Source organism: Astatotilapia calliptera, chromosome 14 (genome assembly GCF_964374335.1).
Source record: "Astatotilapia calliptera chromosome 14, fAstCal68.1, whole genome shotgun sequence".
Lineage (NCBI taxonomy): Eukaryota > Metazoa > Chordata > Actinopteri > Cichliformes > Cichlidae > Astatotilapia > Astatotilapia calliptera.
The window spans coordinates 2246316-2269253 of record NC_137435.1 but is presented as its reverse complement, the minus strand read 5'-3'; the positions used below and the strand labels follow the sequence as shown (position 1 = coordinate 2269253).

Here is a 22938-nt window from a genome sequence, read left to right as displayed (position 1 = left end):
CAACTGAAAATATGCAGACCGAGTGACGTTATTAATGTGTGAATTGAAAGATCGAGTGCTGTCGAGGATGAGACCCAAGCTTTTCACAGAGGAAGAAACGGAGACCGGCGAGTTATTGATAGTAACAGAGAAACTGTTGGTTCTGGATAATGTAGATTTAGTGCCGACCAAGAGGAGCTCGGATTTATTACTATTGAGTTTGAGAAAATTAGAAGAGAACCATGAATTTAGTTCAGCTAAGCAGAGGGTGAGGGAGGATGGGGGGAGAGCAGAATCAGGTAAAAGGTAAATATTAATTTGTATTATGAGTTTTCATTTGTTTACATTGGCTACATTCTGCTGTTTTTCTTTTTTTATTCACTAAAATGTACTGTACAATTTATTTTGGCTTTTCAGGGGCTGATGTAGACGTCTACGAACTCATGTATTAAATATGATACACTCCATGTTAAAGGGTTACGCATTAGGACAGGCGGTTTCTCTGTAGCATTGCTGCCCAGTACTGAAGTGAAGTGGACTATGAAGTTTGAGTAATCTTATCTTGCATTGCATTGGATCCGGGTCAGGACACAACGGTCTGAGCAGAGCTGCTCCGGCTAGCTAGCTATCCTCCAGCTAGCTAGCTAAAACTTCTTTCTGTAAAGTTTCAAACACATCTGTGACAAAGGATCGCTCTGAAAGCCCACAGTCAGGTGCTGCTGGGCACTAATCTGACTTACTGTCAGGAATGCAAACCAACCTGTTGCTGTGGTTGTACAGGAACTACATCCAACCATTGTGCAGTATGGGAATGGGGAAGATTGTCTTCTTAGAGAAGTATGGGGTACGGGCCATATGGCGTTAATAAAATAAAAGCTTCCGAATTACTGTATCCATGGTTACCCTTGAGTAAAACATTAGTTTCATCAGAATCAAACAAACACCTTCCCCCCACCCCTGCCCACCCACCTCACCAATCTGAGTCTCGGTCTGAGTAACCCTCATCACTCACATACAGACTCTATTCAGACGAGTCTTTTCTTTGCACCTTCGAGCACTTTGCTCTCCAGTGTGTGCCTTTCTATCGTTTTGTATATATTTCTCTAGTTTGTATAAAACTCTTCTGTTTACTATTTATTCCTGATGTCTTTACTATTTATATAGTTTTTACTCCTGCACGGTTGGCGTGGAGCACCCATAATTTCGTTGTACCAGGACAATAAAGGGTTTTTCTTCTTCTTCTTAAAACAGAAAACGCTGGATACAAAACCCAGGATCATGACGTGCGCTCCTGTCCATGAATATTCATGTGTGGTTTTCAGTGATTGATTAGCCTCACTTGGGTCTAAGAGCAACTTAAACCGGTGGATAGGGATGACGCCGTTACTGAGCTGAGTGCATCCCTCTGATGGAGAGAAGATGCTACAGAGCGGCTGTGGAGGATTAGCTGATGGCAGTTTGATGGGGGCTGCATCTCTTGGCTTCAGTGAGCTAAGGCTCCTAGGGCAGAAAATGGGAGTATCTATGATAGCGTTAGCATCAGGGCCTGCTTCAGAGGCAGAGATAGCACTGATTAAACTTCAGGCAGTGTGGCGACAGAACAGTCTTTCTGTGCCAGGGTTTCTATGACCTAAGAGATTCATCTAAATCCAAAAGATTCAGCTTTCAGGTTTAAAGGAAACTTGAGATCATTGTACAGACACTCAAGATATCAGTCAGTTATTTCAATTCTGCCCAGAGTGCAGGAGGGGCCATAAAAACAGAGCGTAGGACAAACATCTACTGCGTGTGCACCAAGTCTGCACTTGGAGGCAGGATAACGTCATCGCTCCCTGTGGTTAGAGTATTTTTACATATTCCTAATAAAACTCCTTGTTTGGAGGCGGCTGTAGATCGTGATTTTAAAATAAAACTTGTGACGCGTCTCTGCAAAGTCACTACAACAAGAAACATGTTTACTACTGAAATAAATCGATTTCACAATCAAGTGATTTAACATTTGTTTCCTGACATGCAGCTAGTGTTTTACACTCGGATGATGAGGCGAGTGGATTTGTGTGAACAGGTTGAAGAATGAGCTGCTAGTGACTGCGATCTGTTTGCAGTTCATTCTAATCTTCGGGTCTGTCTTGCCTTTGATGCGTCACACTCCCATAACCCCCCCTATCTGACAGCTGCATGGACAGACAGAGGTTCCCTTTAATGGTACTTACTGTTAAAAATAAATAAATTCAAGTTTTCACCACACGGTGGCAGCATTTTCAGTATAGTTGTAGTCTATTGATACTAGATAGTGGAAAAGGGGTGGGATTAAATAAGCTTATGCTTCTTCCTGCTCCTTTTTGAACATGGACGTTATTTGGAGTTGTGGTTGCTCGTTTTCCTTTTGTTTGCTTTGTTCATTTGTCTCTTTTAATTCTATTTTTTTTTATACTTTTTCAACATGTTCAAAATAAAGATTCAATCAATCAATCAATCAATAGTTGTCCACCCCGACTGGTATATCATTTTTTACACATGTTGGAAGTTATTTTGTATTGCTGCTTAAAAGACGTCTTCTAATCTAATGTTTCTATTCTACTGAAATAAGTCGGCTGAGTATGACAGTTACATGAATTCATGTTGTGCATGTTGCGCTAACATTAGCTAGTTATCTGTATGTCATGTTGGGTTCAGGCCAGGCTGGACGTCAGCTCCTGGATCAAAGGGATATTCCATGAGAGTTCAGCTATTTCAGCTTCAACAGAATACAGTTACATTACCCAAAACAGCCCAGTGGGAATCAAACCTGCCTGAACCTAAGACGACGAACACAACACAAACTAAAACCACCAGGTATGATGATAACGCCGAGGTTTCGTTTTCTCTTAGAAACAGTTTTTGCGTGCTTCTCTCAAGTCTTTTATATTTAACACGTGTCATATTAACAGGACAGCACAGTGGTGCAGTGGTTAGCACGTTCTGTGTTCGTCTGGAGCCGTGGCGTGGAGTTTGCACGTTCTCAGTGCGGGCTCTCTCCAGGTACTCCGGCTTCCTCGCACAGTCCAAAAACGTGCATGGCGTTTCTAAATTGGCTGGTTGTCTGGCTCTCTGGGTGGCCCCGCCTCTCGCCCTGTGACAGCTGGGATAAGCTCCAGGCCCCCGTGACCATGAATCAGATAAGTGGAAGACAATGAGTGGTAATGTTAACGTATGGATTTTCATGGTGCTTAGCTTGAAATCCAAGAACATACCAGTGTTACTGATGGATGTGTGAGTAAAATTGCAGCTTGTATATTTGGTATAAAAGCCTTCAGGCTCACATTTCCTGGAGATGATTTGTGTGCGATTCATTCGAGAGCAGAGGGAACATGTGGGCTTCAGCACACTCTCCGACCTCCTCACCTTTCCGCCTCGATGCCCAAACAGCCTTTTGTTCTCTAAACTGACCAATGGCACGGCCGCCTGTCAGGCCGTCAGCCAGTAACAGCTCCTGTTATGATGCAAATGAGCCAATCAGGACTCCATATGTGCCCCCAAAACCGACCAATGAGAAGGCAGACTACCCAGTCTGGACCCAACTCCACCCGTGAACACACGCTGAACTCCACTCGGCCGTTCTTTGTGTTGTTCACTGTACACTTGTGCTCTGTGTGTGCGCGTCTCCTGACCTTTACAGCTACATCGGCTGCGACCTTTTTAGCTGCATTTTATCTGACACGCTAAGAGGAGAAAAATGACAAAAAAGGGTCAAATGTCTTGTTTTTGTTGTCCTTGTTGTTAATCGCTGACATTTTCTCACATTTTCACCAGGCGACCACGACGCATCGTGCACTGGAGCTGAATTTGCATTTTAATCGCACCTGAAGAGCCGAGACGGCTCCACAGACCTGAGAATAAAGAAACTGATGCAACAGCTTGGAGTCACTTCATGATTGTCTGTTTGTCTCATTTGTGCAAACTAAATGATTCAAACATCAAAACTGCTTCATGGTGGGACAGTTTTCAGGTCTGCATTTTTACACACCGTCTGATCTTTGAGAAATGAACATTTGTTTCTGTCATTTTCAAATACTGACTAACACTCGTCCCTGGAAGGCTGACACAGTCAGTCTGTGCCCCTCGGAGCAGTGACAAACATATTTGAACAACCACACACAGTAAAAATGGCCATACAGCCTTTTTAACGCCCACCAGGGGGCGATACCTGTGGCTGCAAAAAGACAGGAAAACGCCCCTCTGTGACCAAAAATGGGAATGTTGCTATACTTGTGGGGACCAAAAGTCACTTGCCCGTCTTCACGAGTTTTGGTTTTAGTGTCAGGGTTAGAGTTAGGTTATGGTTAGGTTTAGGCCTATCCTTCAGCATCAATGAGATGTCCTCTCTAAGATATCAAAACGAGCATGTGTGTGTGTGTGTGTAATCCTGTCTTTATCCTTTTCTTTATTTCACCAGCTGATCGGTGTCCTCGCCTGCTGTTCGACATGCTGTTGTTCTTTTGGAGGACTGTGTGGAAGCACATCACTGTTAAGTTAGAGCAGTGATTCTTGAGATAAGGGACAAAACCCAATTTTGTGGTTAAAAATATGCATACAAGTGTTACCCAACTGCGTAAAAGACAAACCAAGGCAATGTTTATACAACAAAAGTATGATTTTGCATTTTTTATACATATTTATTTATTTTAAATGGTACAATACATTACCAGTACCTTAAAAATCCACTGTCCAGAAGCAGTTGTGATAATATTAAAATACAGAAAAAGAAAATCAAAAGTAATATAAAATTAAACATCATGGCTCTCTTCACTAAGTATTTAAGTCAATACCTTATATAATATCAAAATATGCAATTGAAAATTTATTTTTACATATTTTTTAAGTGATTAAAATCGTGTCCAGAGTTTTTGTCAACACCATCAGATTTTTTTAAAAGTACAAAAAAATCAGGAATTATTGTGGGCAGCTTACACTCTGAGGACCCCTTCACCACTTCCTGTTTGAGACACATGCCATGAGGTCACTGCTGTGATAATTTGTTTGTTTTTATTTCATTTATTGCACACCTTTCTGATAAAACTCTGTGTCACAGCCATAGTGCGTCGTAATCCAAGATTTAATTATTTTTTCTTGTAAAAACAGCCTCATTTAGGTAGATTGTTGAGGCCATAAGCAGCTGATGAAAAACAAGATGGCTTCTGTCAGAAAAACACGTGTTATGAGAGAAAGTTGGGTATTGTGTCAACACCATCAGGATTTTTGTCTGACGGTGTTGACAAATGTCACAAATGTGTGCTATTCACCACTTATATTAAGTTATTTTTACTAATATTTCAGTCATATTACTTCTTGTGTATTTTACTGATATTTCTGCTTCACAGGTGTGTCAAATATTATCACATTTGCCTTATCTTGAATCTCATTGTTTATGTTTACATTATTAATCCTGTAGGAACATGCTTAGTCCTCTGCATTTGACCCATTCACTCAGTGATGCAGTGGGCAACTACCAATCCAGGATAGCCTCTGTTCGTTGGATTTAAACACCCAACCTTCCGATCATGTGGCATCTGCTGAGCTAGCTGTGCCCCGACTGCTGTGATGATGTATGAATCCTGCTTCCGGGCCAAACTACTCTGTATTTATTAAGCCTGTTGTGCTGTTAAAATGTTTTAATGCTTTTTATCTTGTTCTATTTAATCTGAACAAGCCCCTAAAAACTGCCAGTGATCACTGTCAGCCTAACCATCGGGAACCCTCACGTTAACTTTTATCAAGTGGAAAAAAGTTAGCGCTCATCCTCCAGCTTCACTGTGTTTATGTTATGCTAATATGGAAGAAATAAAAATTCAGTGTCATAAATTCAATGTCTAAAAATACTTGAATTCTGATGATACTATATTTCTTCCATATGCTAACATAGCTGTGTCGCTAGCGATCACGTAGCACATCATTTTATAGCAGCTAGCCCAACTTCAGTAACCTGACAAACGTCACTGCTGTTTAGTTTTCTGTCTCCATTTATGTTGGAAGTGATAGCAGAGCTGGTGTATCATGTTCAGGTGGAACATGATAATCTGTGAAAAAGCATAAGGTTCAGAAAAATTATAGTAATTACAAAATGGTACATTTCAGGCTAGAATAGCAAAGGGGAAGCTGTCAGAGGAACGAAAGAGAAGGAACTGGGATGATCAAAAAAGAAGGAGAGAAAACATTAACAGCCAGCCTGAGTTGAAGAAAGAGTTTCTCATAAAGGGAAAGATGGAGAAATAGAGTGAAAGAGGGAAAAATAAAGAACATCAGTGATCTGAAAGGAAGAGAAAAAAGTCAGAAGAGAAGGTTTTGGAAACAAGCAGAGACAAAAGGAGAGAAAGTCCAGCAGCGTCTAAACACAACCACAGAGAACTTTAGGAATCAGGAGGAGGCAGCTACTGGCTGGCGAACTATTAAGATATAGAACTTGCCATGTGCAAAAACAGAATTGTTATGATGCGTCTTGTGATATTACAAAGGTTGCTAAGGTTTAATGGTCATTTTGAAAGAAATAATATCTTGTTTTATATCTTGTCGCCTCTGTCAGTGCAGCCCAGGGTGGCTGTGGCTACAATGTAGCTTTTACCAGTGTGTGGATGTGTGTGTGGATGTGTGTGTGACTGGATGTGTAAAGCGCTTTGGGGTCCTATAAAGGCTATATAAATAGAGGCCATTTACCATTTTCTACTCGTGTGTCACCACCGTCAGCACCTTGTCAACTCCATAATATGGAGTTTTGGTTTATTTTTCTCTTTTGGAGAACCGAGACATATATTTTCCTCCCTCATGATCTTCCAATAAAAATAAGCAATTTCCTCAATAAATGTGTAATTTGCATTCTGCTTAATATGATTGTTTCTTATAGAGATTAAATACAAGCTTCTGAAAATATGTATGACTGTAACTCTAATAATAAAAAGCCAAAACAATCTTACTTTTAAATGTGGTAATTACTTTGAAAACACATGTGCATAAACAGAATAGAGAAGCTGCTAATAGTCAAAATAGCTGAAACAACCTAATTTAAAATATATATTTTTGCATTTCTTTGAAAAAACCTTGCACTTCTCCAGCAAAAACACAAATGATTAAAAAATGTTACACCTGGGAGACCAAAACATGGTGAGACAGCCACAACTTTGTGTAACAATTATATATAAATATGTTTTTGAAAAATCACAAAATATATTTTAGAAAATTAAAACCTGTTTTGTCCCTGATCTCAGGAATCACTGAGAGACGAGTAACACAAACAACCCTGGGACCACAGATCCAGAGTAAAACTGTTTCTGCACGTTAGCTGAAATCTAGGCTACATTCACGCTCTCAATTTCTGATGGGTGTAAAACAGGAATTATTCTTCCCATGTCCGTGAGTCCACTGGTCTCTGCTTGGGTCCCAGTGATGTTAATCTGTGTTATCAGACCTTTAGCCTGAGGATCTGTGCAGACACCAGCGTGCCTTTATTTGTTTTACCATGAGGAATCATCTCCATAGAGAGCAGCAGCCACACGTGGTTGATTGATGACCTGATGCTGCAGAGGTGAGAAGTAGCATGTCCAGGTCTAAGACCTTTGTTCTCAGTAGGAAAACGATGGAGTCCTAACTCCAGATTAAGAATGTGGAAGAGTTTAAGTATCTCAGCGTCTTATTCAAGAGGGAGGGAAGGAGGGAGACTGACAGACTGCATTAGTGAGAGGGCAGTCAACCCGCATTTCACTGCTCACCTTTGATCATCACTTTGAGTGACTAAAAGAATGTGGCAGAAATCAGCTTCCACTAAAGGACTTCCTGTTACAGATAGCTCCCTCATTCAGGAGGACTTGAGAGTAAACCCACTCCTCCACCTTCCAATGGTTCATGGTTCACCTCAGGGACGTTCAACTCAGAGGGCACACGCCAAACATTGACCAGAACCAGGATGTGCAGCCCTTTTAGATGGCTTGGAACAGCTGAAGCAGCTGGTTGGGAGAGGGCGGTCTGGAGGTCTTTACTTAGACTGCTGGCCCTGGAACCTGAACCTGGATGGATGGATGGATGGATGGATGGATGGATGGATGGATGGATGGATGGATGGATGGATGGATGGATGGATGGACCAACATCAGAGTCTAGGCCCTCTTCCAGTTTGGCCCTGAGGGCAGTCAGACCTGATCCAGGCTCCACGGTGCCGTTAGAGGTCAACGTCTTTGAAAGTTCAGGAAGTGTCAGAGCTTTGAAATCTGACGATTACTTTACAGTCATGTCAGACTGAAAAGACTTATTCACAACCAGCACTGTCCCATCCAGCCCCTGTGTCTCTTTCTTCTTCATCCTTGCTAGAAGCAGAGTTCAGCGCTCAGCTCCGTGGAAAGCTGGGGGCACATTTCATTCATTAGACGGAGTAAAGACGGGCGGATCTCTCTGAGGTCTCTGCAGAAGAAAGAGCTGAGTTAAATCAAGCGCGCCTGAAGAGAGATCACATTATTCAGAGAAAGACTTCTGTACCGCCTCAGGTGTGTGAGTGTGTGTGTGTGTGTGTGTGTGTGTGTGTGTGTGTGTGTGTGTGTGTGTGTGTGTGTGTGTGTGTGTGTGTGTGTGTGTGTGTGTGTCCTGTGGGGTATGCAGCACTGTGCTGTGAAGGTCGGACAGTTGTCTAATGACTGTCTAGCGAGTGTGTGTCTGTGAGACAAAGAGAAGAGAGCCAGAAGTCTCTCGAGGGTTATTTTAAATCATATACGTTACATTTAAGGCGGAAACAGGTGTAAGGTGGCAGCAGAGAGAAAGGGGAAAGACTGGTGTGCTGAGAGGGAGAGAGAGATGGATGCTGAATGACAGATAAGTCGGTGAAAACATAAAAGAGGAAAACACAGACGTTACATAATGGTTTTTACCAGCCGTCTGTCTGCGCCGCCGCCTGCTGGTCACAACGGTGAACTGCAGCGTCTGTGAACAATCACTCAGAGTCGTCATGATGTAAGTACGCTGAAAAATAACAGAGAGAGACCCTCTGTTGGTGCAACATCCATGAAATCAAATGCAAACAGGAGGAAGAATAAAACTTTTGAGCTGCACAGTTTCGTTTTGTTCCAAAGAGTCAAATCACAGTTTAAAACAACTAAACTCAGGCTTGATTTTAAAGTGCCAAGCAGAAAGTAACACAGTAAGCTAACACCACATGAACACGTCGAGCCAGCTAGTTTAACAGTTTAACAGGTACTTTAAACTTCAGCTCCACCCTCTTGGATGGGACAGTTTGTTGTTCTCTTATTTAAGGACAATTTAATCCAAATTCCATTTTAACTCATTTTTCAGAAATTTGCTGCAGTTTCGTTGGAGGTAAACGTCATACATTTACGATAAAAGGTTTTATTTGAAAATGTAAAAAATGTTTCCTTGTTTTTGATTTGCTCTAAGTTCTCATGACAGACCGGTTGTGCTACTTGCAGTACCTCCATGAGCCACCAGGGGGGCACATTTATAATTCATTAATTAGAAATGTTTTCTACGTTGATAAAAATGTCATCACTGCAGTTACAAATAATAGGACGTTAAAGACGGGGTCCAGGTAACTATGTGAACACGCTAAAGCAGCACAGAAGTCTTTTACTGTGATTTCCTTCCAGAGTTTCTTCTAAAAATGAAAAAAGGCGCTTACATGTAAACGTCAGACACACAGACTCAGTATTTCCAAACTCTCTATGATGAGTCATCCACGGAGCAGAGACTCAGACAGCAGCAGAACAACAGACTGAGCTCTGAACAGTTTCTGATAACGATCCCAAACACCCTCGCTACGATCAGCTGATCCGAGCAGACAGACAGAGGGGAGCGATCCTCTGCTGTCCTCATCGATAAATAACCAGCGTCACTCTTACCCCTCCCTCGTTCTGTCTCCTGTCCTCAGATGATTCGGGTCGTCGCCGGGTTCCAGGCCGAGGCTCTCATCCTTTTATGCCTCATCACAGCATCTTTAAAGAAGGTGAACAGCTCGTGGACACATTTTCTGAAACTTTCCTGGGCATTTCCTCTCCGCCTTCACCTGTTTCCTCTGTCCAGCTGTTCATACTCCACTGCTGATTATTTTTATTTAACCTTTATTAACACAGCTCCTCCCCCTGAAACTCCAGGTCTTATTTGTTTAATAAAATGTAACATGTACATGTCAGGACGTTGTATTCTTCTTTCCCCGGGCTGATCGCAGATGGCTGCCCCTCGCTTCTCCTGGATAGTTCTTCCTGTTAAACGGGAGTTTTTCCTTCCCGCTGTCACCCAGCGCTGCGGAGAGGGCATCGTCTGATTGCTGGACTCTTTAACACTGTAGCGTCTAACAACATAAAGCACACGGACGTTGTTGGGATTTGGTGCTACATGAATAAAACTGAAGCTGCACACACAGCCCACTGTGATCTTATGCGGAGTCAGAATGGTGGAACTATTCAAAGATGTCCCTTTGGGCTTAAACTATAAGAAATGAAGTTCTAGAAATCTTTCACGTCATTCTTTGGTGCGGTATGAATCGCCACTGCGTCTTATTCTTTATCTGGGAATTATTTTTATTTCATTAAAGTGCAGCAGCAGGTCACCGTGGGTTCAAAGATGGTACTATGCCCCCCTGCCAGTACCCGGGCCTGCAGCCCGACCGAGCTCCGCTCTCTGTCTGTGACTCGTGGAGAAGATGCCAAGAGGAACTTTGCAATGAGCTTTGCTGTCTCGTTGCTGTTTGCCTTTTACTGCTGACCAGCGTTGAAAACCCTCCAAAAACAGACCGAGTGAGGCGTCGTAAAACTGTGCTGCTGAGGCAACAACGCAGTTAAAAAGCAGCCCAAACACAGACTGAAGGAACCCTGAAAGCAGCTGATAAAAAGACGCAGCCAGTGAACCTGTGCAGAGCTGCAGAGTGCTGACACACATCCCCAAAACATGAACAGATCCAGCCCAGAGGAGCACTGGGCAGCAGCACTGCAGGCGCAGGGAGGAGACGACAGATGAGGAATGAAACGTGCCCAGAAAGCCCTGCGAGTGAACCCCCGCCGCGCTCACTGACCAGCAGCCAGAACCAGACAGCGAAGCGGGGAGGGAGGGGCTGGGTGTCTGGAGCCCAGCTCGGAGAGCAGTCTGGGCATCACCACGATTTGCTGATTCACGCTGAGAGCGACGAGGCAGACGTAAAGCAGTCAGCAGGCACAGAGGGGAAAGGAAGCTGCAAGGCAAATTAAAACCCGCACGACAAAATAAGATCAGGTCCACGACCGCGGGGCCTGCGCACCCACTATCATTCATCTGCACGCGCTGAATCACGAGAAACGCCAGTTGTTGGGGCGGATGCTGCCTAAACCCTGTGTGACCTCTGCCGTTCTCCTGATGCTTCAGACCAAGCTCGTTCCTTTCTCCAGCTTTTACCATCAGAGATGAACAAACACGATGCAAATGTCACAGTAAAGGTAGCACGTCGTCCAGCACAACTGGAGCCCTGACTTCGTTAGGGTCGTGTTATCCCTCTGCCTGCCTCCAGTGGATATTAGAGGAACTGCACGTTGCTGCTCAGGCTTGTGTCTTCACAGCTTGAGTTTCACGTCCAAAGCCACGCGAGGGTCATCTGCAGAACTTTATCTGCTCACTTAATGAAGAAAACACAGAGGAGCCAACAAATCCAGCTTTCTGTGAACGGACCAATTAAATCTGCTCCCCTGATATAAACACAAGCTGCATATTAAAGCTATATTTCTAACCTTCCTCCAGTTGAAATACCAGAGCCCTTATTATTTTATAGCATTTTGTCGTCCTCTATAATATTCAGACTTTACACAGACGGTGAGCACTTTTTGTATTTTTCCTTTAATGAGCTACTTTATTTGATCATATTTTATTTGATCAAACTCCTCTTTTTTGTGTTTTGGGCTGTGATTACTGTTCTGGATGTTACAGTAACCCTTTAAATGTGATTTAAAACACAGTTTTAAAAAGCTCAGCTTCTAGACTCTAATCCAGGCTTTTCTGAGTTGGTTTTTGTCTCTATCTTATCAAATCTCTGTAGAAACTCTGCACAGGTTTAAATGTTCCCTTTGATCTTTGAGAAGTTGCTCTTTAACTGTCAGTTTCTCCTTTTCATTTCTTAACGATCCCCCAGATTTGAGGAGGAGACTTCAAAGAGAGGAAAGTCATTGATCTGCTGTTGATTACTGATTGATCTTCCTTCACTGTCCTGTTCATGCAGGGGTCTTATTAGCCTGTATGTAAGATGAGATTGACGTGATGAGGCCAATAAAACGCTGCTTTCTACCTGTGATTAAAACTGTAAAATGTTCTGAACTGTATATACAAACATGACAGCTCCTCTAAACCTCTGATGGAAACTTTTATCAGATTAATGTCTGAGAGCAGTTTGAGGCGCTGAACCTTATTTTTATGGTTGTGTTCAGTGTTGGATCCCTGCTGGGTTTCATGCTGGACTTAAGATGATCAAACCAGAAAAAAAGTGAGAAAAGCTCATCGAGCTTTTGATGCTTTGATGTCTCCAGTTTGTGAAATCTCCACATGATGAAAGCAGCGATGCACAAACACGCTGGTTTCACTCCAGAGCTTTCATGCTCTCGGAACCACGTGACCGTTTTTATTTCTTATTAAACTTTTCTTTAAAAAAAAAACCTAAAAGCTTTAACAGTGCAGGAGGCCCATCTGCCTGTTAGCAGATTTGTATATGTAACTAAAACTGGACTGCGGCGACATCTGGTGGTCACCAGCACACACTGCAAGAAATAAATACATAAAAAATAAAGAATGAAATAAATATACAACATATGAAATTCATGAAATAAATAATTTAAAATAAATCGTTCCATTGTCGCTTATTAAATACAACAAAAATATCTATCTAAATATCATCTACATTGTCAAGAATGTTCATTTAAGTAGATAAAAAAATAAATAATTATCTGGTTGCTTGTGTGACGGAAGATAAATACAATAAAAATAAACATAAATAAACGAATTTTATTAGAGTGTTTAATAAAAATAAAATGGATAAAAAACCATTTAAAGTTTTTTTTCAGTATTATTCGCTCTGCCTGCTTTCATAAACGATGATCCTCTCTCCTGTATTTTAAAATGTTTGTCAAAATACGGATAATTTACGGTAAAAGACCCGTTTTAAATTTACTTACTAAACATAGCTCGAATATTATTTTAAGTCATATTCGAAGCTAAAGAATAAAGAGGAGTTTTGGTCTTTCAAACGGAACTAAAGGGATTTAAATGTAAAACGTCGTGAGATGAAAAGTAAATCTCGTATGTATCAAACTATTCTGTTCTTACACAAATGTTTCCAAACAGTTTCCAAATGTAAAGAAGTGTGTCTTTCGTACACTATGGGTTTTTACATAATGTGGTTTCATTAACATTTAATCTATGAGGGTTTGATTCGCTCCAGTCTTGGCTGTTGTCTCTGAGGCGTTTACAAACTGGGGTTAATTAAGATCCAAAGTCTTTCATCTTTTCAGAGTGAAACAAAAGTTGAACTTTTAATCAAAAACTTCATTAACAACTAAAACTGCGCCATCACTGATGAAGGAGCTCTTTGAAGTTACAGGTAACACACCCATTACAGAAGCTGCTGTCAGTCATCGTCCACTTCAAACCATCAAAGGGTCAGGGGTCAAATCAAAGTCCAGATTTCTTCTCATGTCTGAATTCAGGAGCTGATTAACATGTTAAAGAGCAGAAGGTGTTTAAAGGTGGACGCTGGAGCTCTCGGGTCACAGAGAGAAACCATGGACCGAGGCCGAGTGTCGGACTTCAGCATCGAGCGCATCCTTTCCCCGCAGCTCGGCCCGAGGCCGCCGCTGCAGGACTTTCCACCGAACGGGTATCACCGGGGAGTCATCGGCAATGTCAGAGCTCCCTCGCCGGTCCAGGTCCCGTTACAGGCGATGGGCTGCCAGCAGTGCAGAGAGATGAGCTTCGGAGAGGAACGATTCCCGCTTTACAGACCCGCTGTCCATCAGCAGCACTTCTACTCAAACCCCGGAGTTTACGCGCACTTCAGCCAAAACCGTGCCGGTAAGCAGAGACTCTCACAGTTCAAGTTTTATTTCTTCACCAAAACTTTGAGACTCTTTTTTTTTAAAAATGGGAAACTTTTATTATTTTTCGGATTTAGTCACAGTCAGGATGTGTTTGCTGTGATATTCATGCTTCTGTTTTGTCTGATTCTTTCTTCGCTAAAAGCATTTCTGGTCCTTTCCTCCCCAGATATGCAGCCTCTGGCGGCTTACAGCGGATACCCGCAGCCCTCGGCGGTGCCCCCGCAGTCGCTTCACAAGTTCCGGGTGAGGACGGTGTTCACTGACAGTCAGATCAAGCAGCTCGAGGCGCTGTTCGAGATCACGGAGTACCCCTCAGTGGAGACTCGTGCCGAGCTGGCGAGGCGCACCGGGCTGAGCGAGGAGACCGTCAGGGTGAGTCCGACATGTTGATTTGGGGTGTGAGGCTGTCAGGAGGCCGAGAGGAACGAACAAGTGACCGTCCGTGCGTAAAATCCCTCCAAGTTACACAAAAGGCTCCCAAGTTCCATTTTACTTTGACTCAAGTAATTAAAAATAATAAGGGTATTTTATTACATGCATACATTAAACACAAAGGCCTTTTTTTAATCTTTGCGCACAGAGCAGCCAGGGAATGAACAATATACGAATTCACTTTTTAGAAAAACATCATTAAACCAGAGTTTATGTTATTATTTAACAATTTTAAGATTCTGCATTTTGAAACGGAAAAAACAATAAAAATGTCTCATGCGCAGGCGCTGTAAATGGTGCATGTAATGACAGCAGACTCACTGATGGGGAAACTGAAATGTTCCTGAAATTTGACTTAATTGTTTTGACTAAATTTGACTCGTGCTGTAGCCGAAGTTTCATGTTTTGTAGAACTGACTCATTAAATAAGAGGAGAAAAAATAGTTGCCTGGAAAAGTTCGAAGACTTTTAAATGTTTATTATCAGTGAAGATGGACGGTGCTACGGTGATCCAGTACCTTTGAATCCCTTTAACGTTCCCAGTACTGATACTACACTGGTTACTAGTTTTCAGTATTGGGCCTTTTGAAACGTTAGGTACCTTCATGCCTTCCAACATACTGTAGTGTTTGAGTACTTTAGACCTTTAACCGGTATTTCTAATAGATGAAGACCTGTGAAGGATTAGTACTTCACTAAGATTGCAGTTTGTAGTTCAAGATTACAGTTTTGGTACTGAACTGTTATATTTTCGTAAGCTGCACTGTCCTCTCAGACCGAAATGCGCACGCATATTAGAATTACGAGACTAACTCTGTGTCTCCTTCGTTTCCAGGTGTGGTTTAAGAACCGCAGAGCTCGGAGGAAGCGTCAGTGAAGCTCGCTCTTCTTCTCCGAGAACATCTTCACCTCCCAGACTGCCCGCCTGCTGTTCACCTGAAGCCTGCTGTTCGCCCTCAAACCTGCATTCTTCTTAATGGCCAGTAGGAACACGACCCTTATTTATGACACTGCCCCCTGGTGGCAGTACACGAAAAGACTTTACGCTGCACATTTCTGAGCCTTGTCTCAATACCACGATGAACCTCAGGAAGAATGAATGATGAAATGTTTCGTTCAGACTGTTTGACCTAAAATTTAATTTATAAAATTCTTCTTTTTCTTTGAGCATTCAAAAAAAAAAACAAAAAAAAAAACGCACCTTTGAAGCAGAGTTTGTAACTTGGAGAGGTTTATGAAAATAAATGGAATTATGATTAAAATCCATAATATCCAGTTCTGTGTGTTTGTGCCTTTATTCACAGAATCAGTAACATGATTTGTAATGTTCTTTGTATTGATGCACATTCAGGAACACATGACAGGTAGTGTTACTGCAGGGCTGGACTGGGACAAAAAAATCAGCCCGGGCATTTTGACTAGTGACCGGCCCACCGTGGTATTATAGGAAAAGCCATAAAGCCTTTGTAATAAACTTAAACCTACACCATCCTCACTATTCTGCTATTCTAGACAGTACTTAAAAATATAAAACAACCTAATTTATAATTACATATTCCTCACTAATAGGGTTGCCAACTCCCAGCAAAAAAAGAAAAGAAAAATAGGGAACCCTCTGCCTCAAGATGCTTAACTGACAAAAACGTTTTTAATTTAATGCACGTATAAAACAAATGCACAGAAATCTGTTATTTTTCTCCAGTAATTAAATAGATTCAACATCTTTCTTCAACAGAATTGCAGACTGCACAGGTGGTACCTTCCCAAAGGAAAGGATACTATAACTTACTAGGATATATACTAGGCTTAATATTTACTGAATACAATAATGGATTTCTATAAATTTTAATCAGATGAAAACTTTGGTTGTAAGATTCAGATAATTATTTAATAAAAGCAAAACATTTTAAATGAGAATAAGAAAGAAAAGTATGTCTTTGTGCCCCCCTCTCCCTGTTAATGCCCTACATGCCCCCCTGGCAACACTTTGCTAGACCCGCCCCTGCACAGTTACCAGCTGTCAGCTACTTAGAAAAGGATCCTGGTGTTATTTGTCTCTCAGAAACAGTTCATAACTTCAACTCATCCATGTCACCTGAAAGGTAAACCTGTTTCTCCATCACAGCTCTGATGATTCAGTAAGGACGTCTCCTGGTTTCATCTTCATGTTTCCCTCTCACCACATATCCAAACCATCATGATCAGCAGCTTTACAGCTGTGGCTCCAGCAAACATCAGCTGATATTAGAAAGTAATATTAAATCAATTCTAACATCAGCTGATCAAACGTGCTGCTGTTGTTTAGCGCGACATCCGCTAGTTTCCTCTTTCGGCGCAGAGAGAAAAGCTGATCAGCTGATCACTGATCAGTTTCATGATTGAATTAGCAACTTTCTAGCTGAAGAGGAACGGGGACAAATCGCTTTCCTCTTCACCTCAACTTTAAAGTTCGACCTCCTCGGCTGTAATTGGTCCAGCCCAGAGTCGATCATGACCAACTGGCCAATCCACCACCTTTCATTTATCCCGTTACAAAAAGAAAAGAAATAAAACCCCATCGGCCCATAAAAACGAAAAATCCCGGTATGACTGGGGTAGTAGCGACGAAGACTGTGACGAGAGGAAAGTGTGTTCTGAAAACTGGCCACTGGGTGTCACTGTTAATCATTTTTAATTGTGGTCTTCATATTTCTGGAGTAAAACAAGCTGTTACGTGACGTCGTTTTGTTGGAGACTAAGTAACACAAGGCTGGCCAAGCAACCATAGCACAAGAGGCAGGGTACACACAGGACAGTCTGTGACAGAGAAATGTTGCTGCAGTAAATGTAGTAAACTCTTTTTATTAAACCTTTGCTTAAATTGTAAGAAATGTGTAAAATTACAGAAATCTATCATTTCTTTGGTGTATTATAAATGGCTGTGGGTGAGGTCTTTGTCAGAGAACAAACAAACCACATTTAAAATCCAAAATCATTTTCCTCCTTCACATTTTCCAAAGGGCCTCATGTTTGATACCCCAGGTCTACAGACACCTGTGTGAGCCACGGAGGAGCTCACGGGGAGAAAGAAGCACAAAGAATCCCCATCAAACTAAAATCAACATGTAATTATGCTGCAAGTATGAATTTATTTATACTTATTGTCTGTCTAAAATTTAAAAATATGCATATAAATCATTTTCACTCTGCAGATTTTGTGGGTGTGCTCTGATAACTGGCTACAAAGTGTCAGTGTGAATCCTTTTATAGTCTGATGAGTCAAATAAAAAAAGATAATAAATGTATCAGTTTTATTAGTTACTGTTTCACCTGATTTTATCTGAACGCAGATAAAAAGTCCAGCAGACAGAAGGTTTAGAAAAACATCAAATCTTTATTATATTCATAGTTGTTATTATTAGAAGCATTTTCATGCTGATGAGAAGATACACTGAAAACCCCGAATGAGAAAATACTGAGAGAGCATGCAGTGAGGATCTGTTAGGAAGAAGACGTCGATGCTCCTTCTCTCCTGTTTCTGCTTCCGCGCCCGTCGGCTTTAAACACACTTTGAAAACAGGAGTGACGCACACACATGGACTAAAGTAACACACACGCACACTTTACAAAACCAGAGAACAAAAAGTACACTTAGTGAAGTTATCAAAATATAGGCTATATACTGTATAATCTTCAGACTCCGAATGTTGAAACGAGCAGTGCCGAGTTCGTTTCTGTGATTTCGACGTTACATCGTCAGACAGCCGTCACTTCTTTAAAGGACACCGACTCTCTCAGTTAACTACAAATCACAGTTTCCATTCCTGCTGATCCAAACGTGACTGATTTCCTTCCTTTAAGCAGCCGCTGGCGTCAGTGCAGCTCTGAAAATCTGCTTGCAGAGAAGTTGTGTTGCAAACAAGAGCTGAGCCGCTAAAACTGTCCAACGGCTCCCGGCTTCACATCAGGAGGAAAGAAATCACAGAGGCGACTGACAATAAACTCCTGACTCAGCTTCGTCTTGAGTTGTGGAAGATGAGAGACGATCGCTGTGTTTGTGCTCATACGACATAATAACAACGCTTCTCCAGAACCAACCGTGATCACGGATGCACTGATCGGATATTTGGGTTGTCTGTCAGTCTGACGCCGAACACTTCAACAAGTCGTTCAGCTGTATGTAGCTTACACCACCCATCAGCAAGGGCCTGTCAGCTGTGATGTAGCATGGAGGGAGCCAACAGGAAAGCAACTCTGAGGCTTTTCACACCTCCGATGCAAACAGCTTTTATTTGTGGATGATACAAACGTGCATGTGAGGAGCACTCAGACCGAGAGGACCAAAGGAAACTAAAGTAACAGACGCGACGCACAAATCAGTTCAACCAATGATATTTTTGTCTTCCAGACACTTGAAATACAAACAGATTTCCTGAATATCTGTTGTATTTGTGAGTCTTTAATAAGATAATATTGTCATAATCTTGTTTTTGTTTGGTTTCATCAGGGAAGCTGCCCTCTGGTGGACCAACGTCAACACTCATAACGAGGCTAACGGGAGTTTCTCTTCTTTGCTTTTAAATTTTCACTTTCAGGCTCCAGCTTCCAGTAAAGGTCAGTAAAGATCAGTAAAGATCACTGCTTCCTCATTCCAGACTGTTCCTGGGTCAGTCCTCGATATCAGCAGACACCCAAAGCCAGGCTACCACACTGGAGCTGAAAAAGTTTGATCGGTGCATCCCTGATCACGATTCTCAGGATACATGTATTTAACGTCATCTCATCTTGTTGAAGTGTGGAGAAACGAAGCCAACGTGGGCGATGAAGGCATCAAACAGGATTTTCATTTGAAACCAAAAAGTGGAAACATTTCTAGAACATTTTTAATTTACAGTCACATTTTGGTTTCGATTAGGAGAAGATGATGGCTACGACGTGACGGAGTTTCAGTGGCTGAATCTCGACAAGGATGCAAAATTTCAAACATTCCTGCTGCCTCAAAGTAAGGAAACCAATCTTAAAGTAAAAGCATGTTTGAAATCCAATCAACAAAAACGACAAAGTGAGAGTTTGTAGTTAAAGAGCTAAATCAGGCAAAAGGAGCGGCAACGGCCTTGGATACAGAAACCAAAGTGAAAATATGTGGCGATAAAAACGTCTGTAACGCTTCCTTTAGCGTGAGATTAATAACTGGTGACGCTCCACATCTACACAGCACGCTACGTTCAAACCGACATATCGACTGTACTGTTACTGTACGTTTACTGTACAAAGACAAACCTCCACCATCACTGCGGTCCACTAACGCTCGCCCGACTGGGTGGAGCTTCAGCATTGAACGCCGTGCTACGACAGCTGACTTGTGGCGATGAATTTCCAGAGTGAAACTATAAACAGATGCAAATACGACACGTGGACTGACTCCGGTTCGTCTGGCTTGTTTGGGCTGTGGCTGTGATATTTATTTGTGAAGGTAAAGCAGTAAGTCATCTGCACATCGCTCGAACGTCTAGTCCCATTTTTCAAAAAGCTGCTTCTCAGGACACTTTTGGACGGTTCCAACAACTCGATGGATGCAGGACTGACTTTTTGTGTTCATCTCATCCATGATGATTTCAGGACATCCTTAAAGCAGCTTAAATTTACTACAGTCCTACCAGGACACCAGTTTGTGTCCGTGGGGAACGCGACATGACTCAACCTACCGCTCGTCTGGTTAAGTCATTCAGAGGCGAGGCTCAGGTCAAGTTCAAGCAGGAATGAAAGGTTTGTGACCACATGGACTAAATCCTGCAGCTGACTGAGTTAAACTGAGCGCCCGGTGAGTGGAAAAGCAAAAGCACTGCAGTTCTCGTTAGTATAACGTTGAAGCTGATTCCACGAGCACAAACAGGACATTATCCACAGCAGTGTGCACGAGCAACCACAAATGTCTCCTTTGGCCGAGGCTGCAGAGCACACGGAGAGAAAAACCGGCAAGCCCCGCCTCAAAGGCTCTTAACGACCTCATCATTCTCTAAAATGACCTTCAACCAGTGTTTGCAGGAAGGTGGTTGGTCATATTTCATAATTCTCATAGTTTAAAGTTTTACATCTCTGGAAACAAGTTACCAAATCTGCCCGGTCTTGCTCATGAGATCTGAATGCTCCGTCCAAGAATCAGATAACAGAATAATGAAGCAGCACAAACTGAGGATCTGACCTCACCAAATACGCTCCACGGTCTTCCTGGTGGCATCTGGGTCACTTTCCACTTGACTTGGATCAAAACTGAGGATGGATTTCATCCCTTCGCTTGCCCGGTTATTCTCTGTGCTCGCCCCAGCAGCCTCGGCCATCCGAGCGCGAGTGTGTTCATCTCTCTGTATCGAGTGCTCACAGAGTGTAACGAGACATTAACACAGGAAACGTTTCCACACAGAGATAGGTACACTGTTTACATATTGCTGTTTCTCAGTTATGCAGAGATTTACCATTAAGCACACATTTAGGTTAGCTTGTGTTTTTCTTTTCGCGGATGCTCACATTCACAAAAGATACCAAAGTCTTATTTAAATGGAGAGAGAGAGGAGCGAGAGAGGAGGGTCAGAGGAAGATCAAAGATTTGGACTCGGGAGCTCGTTTGGGGGTTAAACTTTTAAGTAAAGGTCATTAAAAACCTCGAAATGGAGGCGCTGATGAAGGGACGCTTAATATTACAAAGACATATTCTACCCTGAATGGACTGGACATCACATTTAGCTGGAACTGAAGCTCGTGTTCAGAGGCAACATAAAGACATGACAGTCTCATGAAATGGGGCCGGAAACGTCAACGGTTTGGGTCAGTTAGCAGTTTATGGTTAACAGATTACAACTGGAGCCTGTTATTAGTGTCCGAGTATTGGCAGTACGCTGATTAGCAGTGACTATAATCAAAGGTACTTTTTGTAAAGAATTCTTGGACAAAAGCAGATTCAATCCTTCAAAAAATAAACCAGCTTGCGCCTTTATGTCAAAGACATTTATGTTGCAGATGCAAATTGGTGTAATACCTCTGTCGACCACCAGGTGGACCTAAACTGCTCACGAGAAATTCTAAAATTAGCTCAACATTTGTACAAATGTTGCTAATCAGACTTATTTTATTCATTGGAGCACAAAAATCGTTCTGTGCATGTAGACGACTGTAGTGCTGGTGGAAAACTACACTGGAGCTCAGATGAAGCGCTGCCACCTTGTGGTGAAAATGTGCGTTGCATTTCCTGCCAGACGTTTGCTAAAAGTACCTTTAAAGATTAACGGCTGACAAACAGCAGGATAAACATCAAAGCTGTTCTTTGTGGTCAGGAAAAATGGAAAAATGTAAATTAAAGATAAAGCTTCTTCTTGTTATTAAATGTTAGCATCCACACTCCTCCACATACAGCGAGTCAACCCGGAGGCCAAGAACCACTTACTTATCTCACACATCAGCAGTGGAAATAAACTCTCCTACAGACAATTATTGGCTGCGTTCAAGTAAAAACCCTGTTTTCACTTCTGAGTTTCAAACAGTTTGGAGTCGGGATGTTTTCTGGGATTTTCCCTCCATGCACTCGGGATTTTTACATCTTAACTCAAGCGGAGACGGCAGAGGTTCTTGGTCTCAGACGAGCAGACAAACTTATTTTGCACAAACTGTTTGAGCTCTCGTGCGCTGCTCTTGTTCATTTGTGCAGAAAGTGTCTGAGAATTTAACAAACACATCTGCCAAACCACAAAGCACAGGCTGAATATCTGCATTATTGTCCACGTTTGAGCTAGCTTGTGCCGAGCTTAGCATTAATGACAAAATCTGTTTAAGACCCAAAGCTAGTAGCAGCAAAAACAAAAGCACGTAGCAGCACAAACGAACGTTTTGTGGTTGTTGTTAGGCCCCGAATGACAGCACAGCACGGACAAATACCGAGCTGGGACGATGAGGTGAGAAGACGTGAAAGGTTGGGTTTTTTGGAGGAATCGGATTCTCGGTTTCTTCAAAGGAATGCGGAACGTTTTGATCAGATACAAGGCACTATAGATTTTGCTATAGAACGGCTAAATTAGGAGGTTCTGGGCTGAGATTAAGAGAGGAGGGGGACGGGGTCACCACGAGAAGTTTGACTGACGACGGCGAAAGTCGGTGAAAGCAGGAGTAGAAGATGGAGAGAAAGTACAGCGGAGAGACTGATCTGGTGGTGGAGTAGAAGAGAGAAGAGGAAGGGCGTAGTTAGGACTGCATCTCAGCGCGCAGCATCCACGGAAACCAACAACAGAAGAGCAGCCTGCAGGAGACGAGGAGGAGGAGGAAGAGCAGGGTTCAGTAAGTCTAATCCTGCCTGCTTTGCTGGACTTATTTGGACTTTTGATAAAAAGGTGAAAACAGTTTTATTTTGCTTTTCTTTTAAAAGCTCAAATTGAACCGTTTCCAAAATTTCCTCTTGTCAAAAAGTCCAAGAAAGCCGAACAGCAAA

At 42.3% G+C, this 22938-nt stretch overlaps 2 protein-coding genes across 5 annotated transcripts in view; one reads left to right on the top strand and one right to left on the bottom strand.

Moving 5' to 3' along the window:
* Nucleotides 1-4610: 4610 nt before the first annotated feature.
* Nucleotides 4611-22938, bottom strand: part of clip3 (CAP-GLY domain containing linker protein 3) — a 32117-nt gene continuing 13789 nt past the window's right edge. For 2 of the 3 annotated variants that reach the window (XM_080288381.1, XM_026192492.2), the window contains one exon: nt 17840-22749. In XM_080288381.1, coding sequence (XP_080144507.1) covers nt 22695-22749 — 55 coding nt within the window. In that variant the 3' untranslated portion in view covers nt 17840-22694. Of the gene's footprint in view, nt 8404-8864; nt 8956-17839; nt 22750-22938 lie in introns of those variants that run through there. The other variant, XR_013901172.1, reaches the window with a different exon arrangement.
* Nucleotides 13738-15461, top strand: dharma. 2 transcript variants are annotated; one of them, XM_080288391.1, is made up of 3 exons: nt 13738-14028; nt 14221-14426; nt 15322-15461. In XM_080288391.1, exons 1-3 carry the CDS (start codon nt 13740-13742, stop codon nt 15361-15363), a joined length of 537 nt encoding a protein of 178 aa, XP_080144517.1. In that variant the 5' UTR covers nt 13738-13739; the 3' UTR covers nt 15364-15461. The 2 variants fall into 2 exon arrangements, with proteins under 2 accessions (XP_080144517.1, XP_080144516.1); XM_080288390.1 differs by having other exon boundaries at nt 13738-14426.

What these genes read in the sequence shown, in the direction of transcription:
- dharma (XM_080288390.1), top strand. Translation starts at nt 13,740, where the DNA reads ATGGACCGAGGCCGAGTGTCGGACTTCAGCATCGAGCGCATCCTTTCC. An exon ending in TGAGCGAGGAGACCGTCAGG is followed by an intron (nt 14,427 to 15,321) that starts GTGAGTCCGACA and finishes CTTCGTTTCCAG; the next exon opens with GTGTGGTTTAAGAACCGCAG.